General features: G+C 41.0%; 1 protein-coding gene across 1 annotated transcript in view; it reads right to left on the bottom strand.

Moving 5' to 3' along the window:
- The window catches only part of LOC138017352 (cilia- and flagella-associated protein 337-like), a 70,081-nt gene extending 63,851 nt beyond the window's left edge, over positions 1-6,230 (bottom strand). The window contains exons 1-6 of the mRNA XM_068864457.1: positions 5,967-6,230; positions 3,338-3,427; positions 2,995-3,081; positions 2,837-2,905; positions 2,084-2,152; positions 811-845 (exon numbers count right to left, since the gene is read on the bottom strand). Coding sequence (XP_068720558.1) covers positions 811-845; positions 2,084-2,152; positions 2,837-2,905; positions 2,995-3,081; positions 3,338-3,427; positions 5,967-6,230 — 614 coding nt within the window. The remainder of the gene's footprint in view (positions 1-810; positions 846-2,083; positions 2,153-2,836; positions 2,906-2,994; positions 3,082-3,337; positions 3,428-5,966) is intronic.
- Positions 6,231-15,000: the final 8,770 nt, after the last annotated feature.

Below are 15,000 nucleotides of genomic sequence, written 5' to 3'. Positions count from 1 at the left end.
TGCTGAGCGGTAGAGCATGTGCTCTAATCCGTTCGTATTAATCAATGCGGACGTGAAAAGCAAACCTGTCAAAGTGCTTGCTTTGATGGTGTTGAAGTTATTACCGCTCATTATTACAAACTGAGATGTGTATCATGCATATCTTGCAATAAGAAGACCATTGTTATATTAAACAAAATATGTCCTTAAGTATTTGGGTTAATTTATATTTATTTACCTTTATTTTAGTCTTTCATTTAAAATATAAATGAGCAAAATAAAAACGTTCTTAGTCGAATCTCAACCTCAGCAATGTTCTTAATACGTTCTTATAAAAAATTGGTCTATCTCAGCCTGTCTTATTCAGTCATGTCGTAGTTCCAGTACGAATTTTACTTTAGAAGCAGGCGAAGAGGCAATACTCAAGGAATAGAAAACCCTGCGCAAGAGAGCCTAAAAAATAACAACCTTATTGAACTAGCTTGTTCGGTCCATACCAAGAAAATGGTATAAAGGAACTCGACGAATATTTTCCCAGCACGGACCTCATGCTATTTCAATAGCATCTATGTATTCTGAGGTGACCTTTAAATTCTACTGATCACTGGTGAGGTGATCACTGGTGAGGAAAATACGAATAATAGCTCCATTTGCACTTCAAGCAGTCTGGTCGGAATCTCGTACTGCTTTTGACTCTATATTTAGAATGCTGGTACGGTAATTTACTCGCGGTCGATAATCTTTTGTCCTGCTGCCCACGTAAATGAGCAAATATTCTAAAAAGTAACCATGTGGCCAAAGGTGAAGCTTTTACGAATTCATTGTTGATACCTCGGGATTTCTCGAGCTGGATTTGGGAATTCCATCTGTGGAAAGACAAAGGAATTAGAATTGTTTCTTCAGCCTTAAAACAGTTGGATCTTGTTACAGAGCTGTTCTCATTCCGGGTTTCTGTAGTATTATATTTGGCCTCTCAAAGAAAACGAAACCGGTATTCCCAGAAAAAGTTCATGATGTAGCCATGAGTTTATGACTTACTTGCAATAAGGGGAAAAGGAGGCAAAGATATGGACAAACTAGGCTGAGTAACAATCGGAATTTTCTCTACCAATGAAAAACTCTGAAAAAAGAGAATATTTTTTTCGCCTCGATACCTCCTTCCCAGGAGTGGCTTGGGAGCTATTTGTTTATGCTCGAACCTTTCTATCTAGTCCAAGGTGTTGACGAAACACTTCAAATTTATTGATGATTTTAGCCAAAATTACAACAGGAAACTGATGCTAATAATTAGTAGCTCTTCCTTGAGTGGCCGCAGATTCGACTCGTTAGGACCTCACTAATTATCCATAAGTTTGACACTTTATAATAACATCTCACATGCTAATCGCCCTTTCTCGCAGTCGGAGACTGAATTACTAAGGGCGCAGCTCAACGAGGTCGGACCGAAGGAGCTGTGCTGCCGGCTAGGCGCTCGGCCCCTGAACACGACCCACACGACAGCACCACAGCCTGATGGAATAGGCCGTGAGTCGATTTTGAGGAGGGAAGAAAACCGGAGTACTCAGAGATAAACCCTCGGAGTCAGATTGAGATCGACTGAAACTCAGCTCACATACGACCCGAGCCAGAGTTGAACCCAGGTCACAGACGACCCGAGCCAGAGTTGAACCCAGGTCACAGAGGTGGGAGGCACGGTTGATGACCACTAAACCACCCTGACTTTCTTCTTTGAATCGGTATTCCAAGTACGCTTGGATATTTTTATGAAACCGTGCTAGGGGTTGGCAAAGAAAATTGACACACCGTTGCGTCAGATCTATATACTAAAGGTGCGTCGGTGGAAGAGTAAAACACGAATAGTTGGTTTTGCCAAGCACTGAATTGATAAAGGTCGAAGTGCTACCGTGAAGAGATTAAATGGCTGACATTCCGAGCATAAGCTCTTCGTCAGAGTGAATTTGATTCGCTCAAACAAAGCGTTAACGCTTGAAACGTCAGCCAGTTTATCAGGTCGTTTTAAAACAAATGTTTCGTATGTAGCGCATCATTGAATTTCATTTTGAAAGTATATTTGCACACTAAACATGTAATGTAACTATCTCACCTCTCTATCTTCACTAGTCATAACATCCTTGAGTTGGGTCTCCAGCAACATGTACGAGCAAAACTCCTCCTAAATGGAAAGAAGCCTTACCATTGCAAAGTATCTTGTAAAAACATAGAAATGCTAAAATTAAAGAACTAGAATGACTATAACTATAATCTTCTTTTAAAATGAAATTTTCTGATTTCCAAAAAAGTCAAGGAAATTTCGTAAATCACGTTAGCCACAGTGGTGAAATAAATATTTTGAGAAAACGATAAAACCATCACAACTCTGCTGTTTTCTGTAACATACAAATGGAAATCTTCGGCAATAGCTTTTTTAAATTTCCAAAGATCAACACGCGGGGTATTGCTTCAGAGACCAATACACAGAAGACCATACAGAATGACCGTAGCAATGGAGTTTGTTCGGTAAAATTAAAGAAATAACTGAATGCTTCGAAGCAAATCTGTCTGCGAGGACCATTCGGCAGTGACAGCATGAAGATTCAAGCAGTAAATCATGATCGGGTGTCAGTCATTTCTAGTGGCTCTGCCATCCCTGCCTCGCCGGGATTAACCTTGAATTTTTTGAGAGAACAAGCAAACCCTTCAAATAACCCGAGATCAGGCTAAAAATGAGCCACGTACCACGTAAATAGCATAACTTGAAACTGAAAGTATTTTGCGAACTACAAGAGTTACGGTTAAATATGATTATATATTTGTTTTATGGAATTAGGTGGTGCTTTACAGGCAGAACCCAACGTACCCAATCCACTGTTCCATCGCAATTGGCGTCTACCTTCATGAATGTGATGGCAAGTTGATTATCATCCGGCTGAAAGAGAAACGTAAAGTGCGCATTTTCTAGTTGAATGAACAAGCATCACAGCTCTCCAAAATGTTCAATGACTAGTATCTGCTTACCATTTCACCTTTGCCAACCATCGCTTTTATCATTGCCCGTCGAAACTCATCAATATCCAGTCCACCTCCGCCGTCTTCATCTGCTTCCTTGAAAAGAAAAACGGGGCGGGCTACAAGCTATTTTTATGTATGCGGCCCTGATTGGCCAGCTCATTCTTTATTCGTTTCTCTTTTTAATCCAGAAGGTGAAAATAATGCAAAGGTAACAAGCGCAGATTTGTAAAAATTACGTGGTGTTTGTATACAATGCCTTTTTTCCGTCAGCCTTCATGCTACTATCTCGGACAGAATAAAACTGAAATAGGATAAAGCAGAAAACGTGAACTGCATTGAAGTAGCATACCTCAAATATTTTCTGAAGATTTTCCAGGTTTTCATTATTCATCTGATCCTCGAGTTTGACCATGGCCGGCTTGAAAAGGGCACCATCTGCCTATTTAAAGATCACATAACAAAGATTCTAACAAAATTCAAGATGGAATAAGGGTTACAGGGAGGAAAGCTTGAAGTCAGGCCCTTAATATGTGAACTTTACTTAGGCCAGATATATTTTTGTAATTTAGAGAAACAAAATTAGGCTTGCCAAGCAGTATGCAAGAGACGCCCTTGATCACAAAAATCTCCTTCCGCTAGAGGCGGAAATTACGAAATATCCCCTTTAATTTGTATGACCTCACGCTGTAGTGTGAAGAATCTCATGACGATACGATATTACCAAAGAAGTTCTCTGCGTTTGAACTACAATTTCCTTTTTGTTCGTTTTACAAATCAGGAAGCAAGGTTGGCGAGTGCACTCGTCTTTCAACAGTGATACGCGTTGTATTCCCGGACTCGGCTTCATATCTGGATTGCGTCTATTGGCTCTTCTACTCTGCCCCGACTTTCTTCCGAAACTAGTAACCAAGCCCCCCACATTTCGACCGCGCGCCATTTCAACGAAAGAGCCTTCTTGCAGGCTATAAGAGAGCGTTCACAAAAACATGTTAGGGGGGGAGGGAATTATGAAAAATTGGGGGGTCCCCCAAAGAATGAGAGGTTAAAAGGGGGGTATTTCAAAAATATTAACACTCTCAAGGGGGTACCCTAAATAATGAAAACAAAAATTGTCATTAGCCAATGTAAACACAATTTAACAAAGTATAATATTCAAGAGTGTAAAATGGGTTGACAGGACACTACATGACTCCCTTGTATGTGGTATGGTTTTCTTTTCCTTTGTAATAATATTGCTGTCTCGAATACATATTTGAATAGACGCCTCTTTTAGGCCCTTCCAGTAACTTGAAGATATCGTTTAGCAATGGTTTTTGTTCTATGAGACTTTAGATTTGGACCTTCATCCCACTGTGGGATATTTTTGCTTCAAAAAAAATAGTTTGTCTTGATAAGGTATGTTTAGTTTCTTGGTGTTGATTTTCTCTGCAGGCCAGGCATTGGATTGTGGCCATGAGGTAGGTTGGGGGTGTCTCAAATTTTTAGGGATACCAAAAGGGGGTCCTGAAATGTTTAATGCAGTAAGTAGGGGTCTTCCAAATTTCTTGATAGCAGATAATTTCTCATCAGTCCTCCCCCAACAAGTTCTTTTTTCTGTCATCAGTACCCCCCCCACCCCCCAACAAGTTTTTCTGAACCTCAACGCTCCCTAACAAAAAACGCTCTTGAGTAAAACTTACACTTTTCCATTGTCAAGATAGTGCGAGAATCACTTCTCCATTTCGTCTACAACCCGAACTTCAAAATGCACAATTCTTTCATTCACCGAGTGCTTCACGCGAACAAATGAGCCCAATAAATTGACCTGCGCCCAACCTGTGTGGCTTCATAGCTCAGTTGGTAGATTAGCATTTGCCCCGGCATCGCAAAGGTCATGGCTTCGAATCCCGTTGGAGCCACCTGAATTTTTCAGGTGTCTTCTATAAGGGATACAAAAATTTGGTTTTATCAACGGAGTTGATAATGTAAATTGGCCACCGTACAGAGATTCTATTAGCTTTTAGAATCTCTTTACGGTGGCCAATTTACATTATCAACTCCGTTGATAAAACCAAATTTTTGTATACTACTTCCCCACCGACGCAGCACCACAGTTTCTTTAGAAACTACCTCCTTCATTACTATGAGGGATAATTGCTTAAATTGTCAAGATAAGTGCGAGAATCACTCCTCCATTTCGTGTTTTTTCTGGGCGAATAAATTGTACGTTGATTTGATCTGCAAGAAAGTTGATTTGTTGAAAAAACGGTAGCCGAGTGGTTAAGAGCGAAAGTCGCAGATGTATTGACCGCAAGTCGAAGTTAATCTGTGAAGTCCCTTTAGCTCAGCGTGTGTTCCAGTGAGGATCGCGATTGTTTACCTTTTTCCAAAGCTGCCGGGTAGTGTCTGGTGTTTTAAGGGTACTCTGAAACGGGGGAGGAGTGGCTTATGTTCCTTGACTCTGGTTTGCATGTGTCTTCCAGTCCCCCCGTTATCCACAGCTGATCTTGCAAAGCACCTCACCTTGTTTAGCCGGCGCAACAGCGTCTTACCGTTGTACTACAACAAGTTGCAAAAGTAGTGGAGAAACTTCACTTTCTTGGGGCGTTATAAATTTACCTATTAGCTCTCACACTGCAGCCCCACTCCCCCCCCCCTCCCGCTCTCGTTATCAGTGTTGCTAGCAAGACATAAAAATTGTTGCAAACTTAAACAGTCAACATTGAAAGGGGGAGAGGGGAAGGGAAGTGAGAAAGGTTCAAATTCTAGATACGGCGGGTATTGGAAGCTAGAAAAGGTGTTGTTTAATGAAAGTGTCTCAACAATTTTGCAACTTGTTGTAGCACTGGTCCCACGTTGCTTTAGGTAGAGGCGAAATTGTTCAGATAGTGTCGAGATCTTACTTTGAAAAACAAACAAAAAAGTCAAAAGTCAAACATACCCTTTCATTAAAGCTAATGTAACCCCTGTTATCTCAAAAGTAATTGGACTCTAGTTACCTTGCTGGCTGCTCTGGAAGATTTTAATCCATGTTGTTCGGCAGTTGCAGCTTGCCATTCTTCACTCTTAGCCGAACTTACACGGGAGCCATCTGATTCCGCTGAAATTGACCGTTCTTCCTCTCCATCGAGTTCTTCTTGGAATTCTACCTCCTCTTCTTGCTGCTCATCCTCCTCTTCTTCTTCTTCATCTTCTTCTTCTTCTCCTTCTTCTTCCTCAAGTGGTGGGAAATGAACTCTTTTTGCCATTCCCCTTTCCTCCATTTTGCTTTTCATGTAAGTCTCAAACCATTTTCATTGACGTCACAAAGGAACAATGTGAGTTTCTTACATAACCAAAGCGCGCGCGTGTGAAAGAATCACGTTGATCTTGAAGGGCATTGCATTAAGTTCAGTGATACTGAGTGCATATTTTAACGAGTCTATGTTGTCGATCAAATCCTGCCTGAGGTTGAATCGATTTGTACCTACAATCGGCGACAAAATTAGTTGAGACAGTTGCCAACAGAGCACACTGGCCACGACACATTCATTGTTTGCAAAGGAAACTTGTCCAGAAAGTATATTTCCGGGATACCCCTCCCTCCCCCACCCTAATCAATGTTGTACCGCTGTCGACAAGGCTCGTGGAAAACAGAAAAACACAACATTGTCCCGGGGGTGCGGGGGAGGGGGCCATTTGCGCCGCCGAGCTTGAAATCGACTCTAAAGGATAAGAGTGTCTCAACAATTTTGACGCCGATTGTAGGTTAAATTGGTGATCCTCATTTTACCTAGGTTGAATATGTACTCTACCTAGTTTAAAGCAACAATCAAGCCCCCAAAAAGGATTGAAAACACTTAAACCTTCCCTCAAGCTCTCTTATGCATCTCAACACATCTTAATGCTTCGTATCATCTTATCGATTTCTGTATTCAGGCACTTATCCATTCAGTCTCAACATTACAAAATAGTAAGGGAACTTCATCACTACTCTACAACACTACAACGACGAAAAGGCACAACCCAAGGCAGTTCTTATCATCATTTACTTTTGTATAATAAGTCAATTGATATCCATGTATGGTATGGTAAATTGAATTTTCTTCAATTCATCCGAGTCCATATTCAACCTAGGTAAAATGGGGATCACCAATTTAACCTAGGTAAAAACGGATTCCTACAAACTGAGAACGGATTTTACCAGCAACAACTATTGTAATGTCCCGAAACTTTTCAAAATAAACAACAACAGCAACTTCTACTGCCACTACTACAAATACTCTTGTTACTTCTTTTGGTGTAAGAAAGCGGAAAATGTATTTCCCTATAAAAGGTAGCCTGCGTAAATAGCCTGCGCAGCCGGCGGCTTGGTGAATTTGAGGCGCTTCTTTCCACCGAGGTTGACTTTCGAGTCATCGTCTGAAGTAATGGCCACGCGAAAACCTAGAAGGAAGTCAAAAGACTAAGCCAATGGGGAGGGAGCGAGGAGAAGGAGCGAGAAACCGCCTACAATCAACCTCACAAGATTTTCGAAACTCCCGTTCTCCAGCGGACGGAGAAAATCTCTTTCCTGATTGGTTAATAATCCACCTTTCATCTTCCTCCGAACCGAACAAATTCCGCTCTGGCGATTCTTTAATGTCTAAATCACTCGACTACGTAAAGATAAAAGGTAATTTTGTCACTTGTCACTTGTCACTTGTTAGATCCCGCTCGGTAAACCACACGACGATCAAGCTGGTGGGAACTGGGGCGACAAAACAGTACGCTATTAAACAATAATGCCATTTTCAAAACATTAACAAATGATCGCGTTCCTTGAAATTATTAATTAACGCCTCCAAAGCATGCCGTTCGAATGAGTGATATCTAAGGTACTGAGAAAATCCTACACCCTCGTTGACGACCATCCGCTCGACAAAAAGGCCAAGGATTCAGAGTAGCCCAGGAGAAACCAATCTCGTACCCAGTGTCCTCGGGCTTTTTGGGCAGCGGCTGAGCGCCCGGAAAGACTCTGGGATAATGGGCTTGAACTATTTTTTTGATTGGTCGCTTGCATAACAATAGCAGTCCGTCAGGAAGTCGGTAAAGTACGGTGGGTAGTAGGTAAGTAATTCGGAAACCCCAGAATTAGGAGAGAGAATCACAATCTAAAACTAGTTTCAATGCTGCTTGTTTTTTCGATCTCAGAAATATAAAAATCACAAAAATAATAAAACGACGGGGTTTAAATTATATTATGTCTAATTTTCCCACGCTGCTAAAAACGGATTACTGTTACTGTTGCAAAAGTAGCGTGGAAAACATTGTATCAGTCTCTTTGAGGTAAAATCCGTGGAAAGAGATCTCGTCGAAGCCATTCAGAATTACGGAAACATAAAATTGTAGTAGAAGAGGACATCGGTGTCGTTTCCACAAAAAAAATCGATCGTGTTCACTCACGGTGCTTGCACGATGGAATGCCCGCTGAAACACTAAAAATACACTTACCGAAAGCGTCAGAAGTCTCATCTTTACTCGCTCTTACAGCATGCCAATGATCATTTATGGTGTGCAAGGCTAGAATTTTTGTTTCGGGAACACTGTCAACCCACTATTTCTACTGTTTAATGTTTTCTCTTTTCTGTTTCCGTTTAAACTCGAGCATGAGCAATAAGACCGGACCCCACGTTTTCTGGGACTAGACGCTCCTAAAGCGTAAACTGCGTTGCCTGTATGACACAAAAACAGAAGGCAATGAGTTGGGTCGTACTGAACTGCAGCGTTCCAGTAATTTCTTTTAATGGGGCGGGGAAGGGGGTGATGTAGACCATTTGAGGGGTCACCCAGACGTCCTGCCAGCAATGGTCCTTTGGCTCACACGTTGAATTACTTTGTAATGTCGTGTCCCGTTTTGAGGTCTTTTTTTTTTTTAAGCTTTGGTAATAAATTCAGTTCAAAGATAACACTTCACCCGTTTCTTCTTTAAAGGGGCAATGTCACTCAAAATGATATAACTCCATGATTTCGGATGCAGGGATGGCGCAGTGATGAAAGCACTCGCCTCCTACCACTGTGACCCGGGTTCGCTTCCCAGACTCGGCTTCATATGTGGGTTGAGTTTGTTGGTTCTCTGCTCTGCACTGAGTGGCTTTTCTCCGGGTACTCCGGTTTTCCCATCTCCTGAACATTTCCCTTGATTTGCGTTAATTGTTAGGGACTGTGCAATAATTATCAGGAGGGGGGCCCTAAAACCAGAGGGGTGGGGCTTAAGTTAAAATAATGGAAAGGAGGGGGGGCTCAACATTAGATTTCTCAAGTAAGTTGAGGGGGGGTCTTAATTAAATTTCACAAATTCGATAATGAATAAATAAACATTTTCGAAATAGACAGATGCCACGCCTTTGACTATCCATAATGTCTAAATATTGCATCAACATAAACACATGCTTTAACTTATTTAGAATGTCAACATATGATAGATTGAAACAATCGCTCATGCACAGAAGTCACAAACCACGTTGTGAGCTTTGCCAATAAAACATTTGGCATTTAAGAGGTCCCTCAGACATGCCAGGTCTGTTCTTGATTTAAACAGCGAGAGGGTTTCTAGGTCTACAGTTTCTAGCTGAGGGATGCCACTTGCTTCTGTTTCATAGTTGTCATCAATGGGTTCACCTCCCAAAGACCGAAAAATTATACAGGTTCGGGTCCTACGGCTTTCTGAGGCAGCAATCCTCTTCTTCTCCCTTTTTTTCTTTTGTTCCTTCTTTTATCTTGATTTGGATGCTTTAGATTTAGCACCAATAGGAAATGTCGCTTTATAATTATATTTAGCCATCACCCTATCCAGGTCTTCTACGAGATGCAGAACGTTTAAACCGACTTGAGACTTTATTGAATGACGTTGTTCAGCATTAAAATTGTGTAAACAGCTGAGGCCAGTCTTCAGTTTGCCAAAAAAGACTGTTGTTGTGTTTTTCTAACTTGGTTACGACAACATTAAGCTTGTCCTGGATATCATTTGCCTCTTTTTTGCAACGTCTGATGTTGCTGTCATCATGGGGAGTTGGCTTGTAATCCTCTCGGAGAAACCTTCCTGCACAAGCAGGGTTGTCGGATAAAAGATACTGGTATCTGTTCTCAAGTTTTTCAATATCTAAAGTAACTTTATATGGCCTGTCTCTTTCCGCGATAAACGCCTGCTTCATCAATGCTGCATTGGCTCCAGCCCTTGTTTTGAAACTTTCGTAAAAATCTGGCAGGAGTTTGTTACCGAATAATGCAATTCGCCTTTTTTTTCATCAGGAACAAAACCATAATTGGTCCGACGAGGTTGAAGTCAACTCGCTGTCTGCAAGTAAACTGAAACTCTACCTAAAGGAACACGGTTTACCCGTCAGCGGAGGGAAAGCAGCAACCGTAGCTCGTGTTCTAGGTGCTGGGGAAGCTCAAGGTAAAAAAAACCCGGATGAGCAGCAATCTAGCAGTTCCGAAGATCAAGAAGATAATGAACAATCAGACGATTCGGAAATTGACGATTATGAAGAACAAAGTTTCGAGGTGCTCTTCATCCCTGACGACGCAGTGGAATGCGCTGCAGTACGGTGAATAAAGGTACGGGTTAGAGAGGGGGGGGGGGGGCACATCATAATTTTGAGAGAACGTGAGGGGGGGTCAGAGCTAATCTTGACGCTGCTGGAGGGGGGACCTATCTAATTTTTCCTTTGGTGAAGCTCATTTTAGGACCCCCCTTCCTGATAATTTATTGCACAGTCCCTTAAGTCCCCAATTAGTGCTCCAGCGCTAGAACGACTAGACACTTAAAAGTTGCTTTGCTTTCCTGAATATCCAAAATAGATATTATGTATATTACTGCAAAAGGAAAGAGAAGCATGGGTGGACATAAATGTACAATATTGAAACGGATTACATTTGGGTAATCTTAAAAAAAGGCGGCCCGACGTTTTTCAAAATTATGACAAATTGGCTCGATAAAGGTCGTTTTTTTCTCAGAATCATTTCATTTGTGACGTAACGATAATTTTATCGGTAAGGGAATTCCGCATTAGCATTTTCGAGTTTTAAACTCGCGATTAACTAAAGATTTTCCCGAAACACCCTAAAATAACGTGACATAGCCCCTTTAAGTGAAATAGTCTGCAAAAAAAACTACCTGCAAATTACTCTGACGGACATTTCCTGCATGTCATGCATGTCTAGAGTTGCACTAAGCAAACGCTTATGTCACACACTGAGGAAAGATTGAACATGTTGCTTCCGCTTTATAATTTCTCTTCTTTTCAGTCAAGTGTTTTTTTATTTACGTTTGCACCAAATGGTATCGCAAAAGCCGGAAATTACGGTGTAGCACTTTATTTCGCGGATTTTTCTGATGTACGTGATCCGTAAAAATAAGTTCCAGCAGAAATAAACACCAGCAAAATTAAAAACCATAAAAACTTACTCCTGTTAATTGATAACTAAAACATAATGGCTTTTTATCCACATACAGTGGGGCCAAAAAGATCGTTTATTTTGATATTTGCATTGAGAAAAAGCAATTGGAGCTTGCTACAAACAAAACGAAACGATAAAAGATTAAGACAATACTTTTCCAGTCTCTGAGGCATAAGCAGCCAACTCAAAGCAGCCAATTATATGGTCACGTTAACCATTTTCTAAGGCCTCCAGGATGCCACATTTTCTCCACGTTCTCGATGATTGAGGGGTTTTTTACCAAAAAGTAATAGAAGTTGAAAATAGTCTTGCTGCTTGAAAAGAAAACCGCAGAAATTAGTTCCCAGCGGAAATTTCATTCCGAATTCGCTCCGCAAAAATTTGTGCCCCCAAACCTAATAGAATCGCCAATCCGCAAAATAAAAGTCCCGCAAAATTTTCATGCTACCCGGTAACAGTAAAAGGCAAGCCAAAAGACAGATAAAGGAAAAATAACATTGTTTTTATATAAGACTCAGAATTTCGAATTCTAAGCGAAAGATTAATTAACCCATTGACTGCTGGGGGTTACCCATTGACGAGTAAAATCGTCTGGCGTTATACAGGGTAAAATACTAAGTCTGGCCAGTTTAGGCCGATTTGGGTATCAAAGGGTTAATGACAATCTATCGTAAAAACGCTAAAATTCCTGTGGAACGATACGATGTTCTGTCAGAAGGAAGAAATTAATCACGTGCTAGGCAACAATAAAGGTGCACATGATCACCTTGTGTCAAAGTTCTTGTTTACAATCAATGAAGAATGTTCAGGAGTACCCAACGACTATTTTTGACAAAATTGTTCCTATAATGTTGCAGCAACTATTACAATGTTACAATGTTTCTACGTCAATCTTCGTTAATATTTAACGTTCCTGGGAAAAAAATACCCGCTCTTCACTGCCAGCGAGCAAGAGTTTCAGGAAATAAAAGTCCCAGCCAGCCATCGTGTGAGACGGCTTTTAAACAGCCAGCATATTTTAAAATGCGAAATGACACATATTGCCAGCCAGCACATAACGTTTGCCAGCGAGCGGTGGCGTACATTATGAGCCAGCCAGCAAGGTTTCAACATCAATAGTAATAAATAATTACATAATATTTAAAAATTAATAGTATTAAATATTAATAATATTAATAATAATAATAACGACAATAATAGTAATAATAATAATCATAATAAAAATAATCTGTACTCACAGTTTCTCGAAAGAGAGGTCCTCGCTAAAATGTAAACTTGGGAAGTAGTTGCAGGGCGATCAAGATGACGCGTAAACAAATAACAACGTAATGAACACAGAGTCAAAATGTTAGTAGTTTCTTTTTCCCTTTGTTGTTGCACTGTAACAACTCGGCATTTAAGGACGTTAGCGCGAAAATTATTCGTGCTGTTTCACTCAAATGGAAACCATTCCCTCTCTCCTTTTCGCGAAACGTAACGATGCTGACGATGAGGTGGTAATGGCATGCCAAGAATGCACAGTCAATTAATCTTTTTCGCGGCGAAAAGTAACGATGAGGAGGTAATCACATGCCAAGAATGCACAGTCAATTAAACCTTTTCGCGAAATGTAACGATGCTGACGATGGGGCGGTAATCGCACGCCAAGAATGCACAGTCAATTAATCTCTTTCGCAAGATAACAATGAGAAGGTAATAACATGCCAAGAATGCCAGTCAGCCATTGTCGTATATAATCAGACAATCGCCGAAAAAGTTCCACACCAGAACTGGTGCAAAGTTTCACAGCAAAAGCCATGGTCGTATGTGGTCAGACAATCACCGCAAAAGTTTCACACCAGAACTGGTGCAAAGTTTCATAGCAAAAGCCATGGTCGTATGTGGTCAGACAATCACCGCAAAAGTTTCACACCAGAACTGGTGCAAAGTTTCACAGCAAAAGCCATGGTCGTATGTGGTCAGACAATCACCGCAAAAGTTTCACGCCAGAGCTGGTGCAAAGTTTCACAGAAAAAGCCATGGTCGTGTGTGGTCAGACAATCACCGCAAAAGTTTCACACCAGAACTGGTGCAATGTTTCACAGCAAAACCCATGGTCGTATGTGGACAGACAATCATCGCAAAAGTTTCACACAAGAGGTGGTGCAAACGGTTTCATAGAAAAAGCCATGGTCGTGTTGTGGTAAGACAATCACCGCAAAAGTTTCACACCAGAACTGGTGCAAAGTTTCACAGCAAAAGCCATAGTCGTGTGTGTACATGTGGTCAGACAATCACCGTAAAAGTTTCACACCAAAGCTGGTGCAAAGTTTCACAGAAAAAGCCATGGTCGTTTACCCTAATTTCATAATTAAAAGTTTGTTTATGATCAGTTGTAATGGAATGAACCTTATTACAAGTTTGTCTCTCTGATCTCGGGAATTTTGGAATTTAGTTTTTGGTTTTCTTTCTTATGTTTTCTGATCCGGGTCGGTTCGAGTTGATCCGTCGTGGACTGACGGTCCGAGTCTGTTGATCCGGTCCGACTTTTGTATCTGCCTCTGCAAAAGGCCAACGAGGGCTCTTTTCATGCAATGTCTCGTTTTATAAACGTTTCCGTTTATGACTTCGCAGATCTGCCACACTGATTGTTTATTGTTCCGAGCGCTCTGGATATGATCTTTCACTGATTTCTGACTTAACCGCACAATTAAAAGAAAAATGCACTGAAGCAACATCACCGGGCCATTTGGGGCAGCGTAAGCAATATTTTCAAGGTTTTGGTTATGTTAGGATATTATGATCTTTAGTTTGCTCTTTTGGCCCTATTCGCAATAGCGTAAGACTTGTTTATTTTGACAAAGATTCTGTCATCACCAACGCTCAAATGCCGCGGGATGGTCTCTCGCGTCTTCACAAAGTTCCGCATGAAGAATTTTTTCAAAAGCACTGCCGACAAAAGGCAAAAACTGGACAGACTATTGAAGTCTTTTTTTTGTCAATAATCTGTTGTAGAGGAATATTTCTTTTACTCAGAGTAAGGTTGAGAGCAAGATCGGTCATTTTGACCAACTGCAAAGTACAAATTTTCTTTACAGTCTGTCTTTATGTGACACAGGTTTCTTTTGCTTTAAATTACCACTTTATTACGCAGTAAGACCTAATGGAAAATTACAGAAATTAATATATATGGAAGCGACTCAAAGAATCCGAATGAAAATACCGGGCCTAGTTTACCAAAACACTTTAGTGGCTAATAAACAGTAAAATAAGCTCACCCTGGCAGCTGAACATCTTAAGGACACGATATAAAAGTACAAACAAAAGCAAAACAGTGAACAAGACTCAAAACAGAATAAACGCGCCATACACTATGTCATGTATGCGCACGTGTGGCCTTTCGGCCCCAGGGCCCATTTGAGCGCATGAAATATGCACTCTCACATGCTTCCCTGCTGAGGTTGGAGTCCTCGACAACCTAATAACTCAACCAAAGTCTAGATTCACTTGATCACGTAGGAACAACAAGGACATTAAGCTCCTATTTCTGAGTATTCTTAGCTAACAACTGCATTAAAAGCAGGTTGGATTGCGCTACACAGTTCAGTATTTGCAGGTCTATCACTGCCGCTT

This window comes from Montipora capricornis, chromosome 9, assembly GCF_036669925.1.
Source record: "Montipora capricornis isolate CH-2021 chromosome 9, ASM3666992v2, whole genome shotgun sequence".
Lineage (NCBI taxonomy): Eukaryota > Metazoa > Cnidaria > Anthozoa > Scleractinia > Acroporidae > Montipora > Montipora capricornis.
The sequence above is the reverse complement of the archived record's forward strand: the minus strand, read 5'-3'. Positions and strand labels throughout refer to the sequence as shown.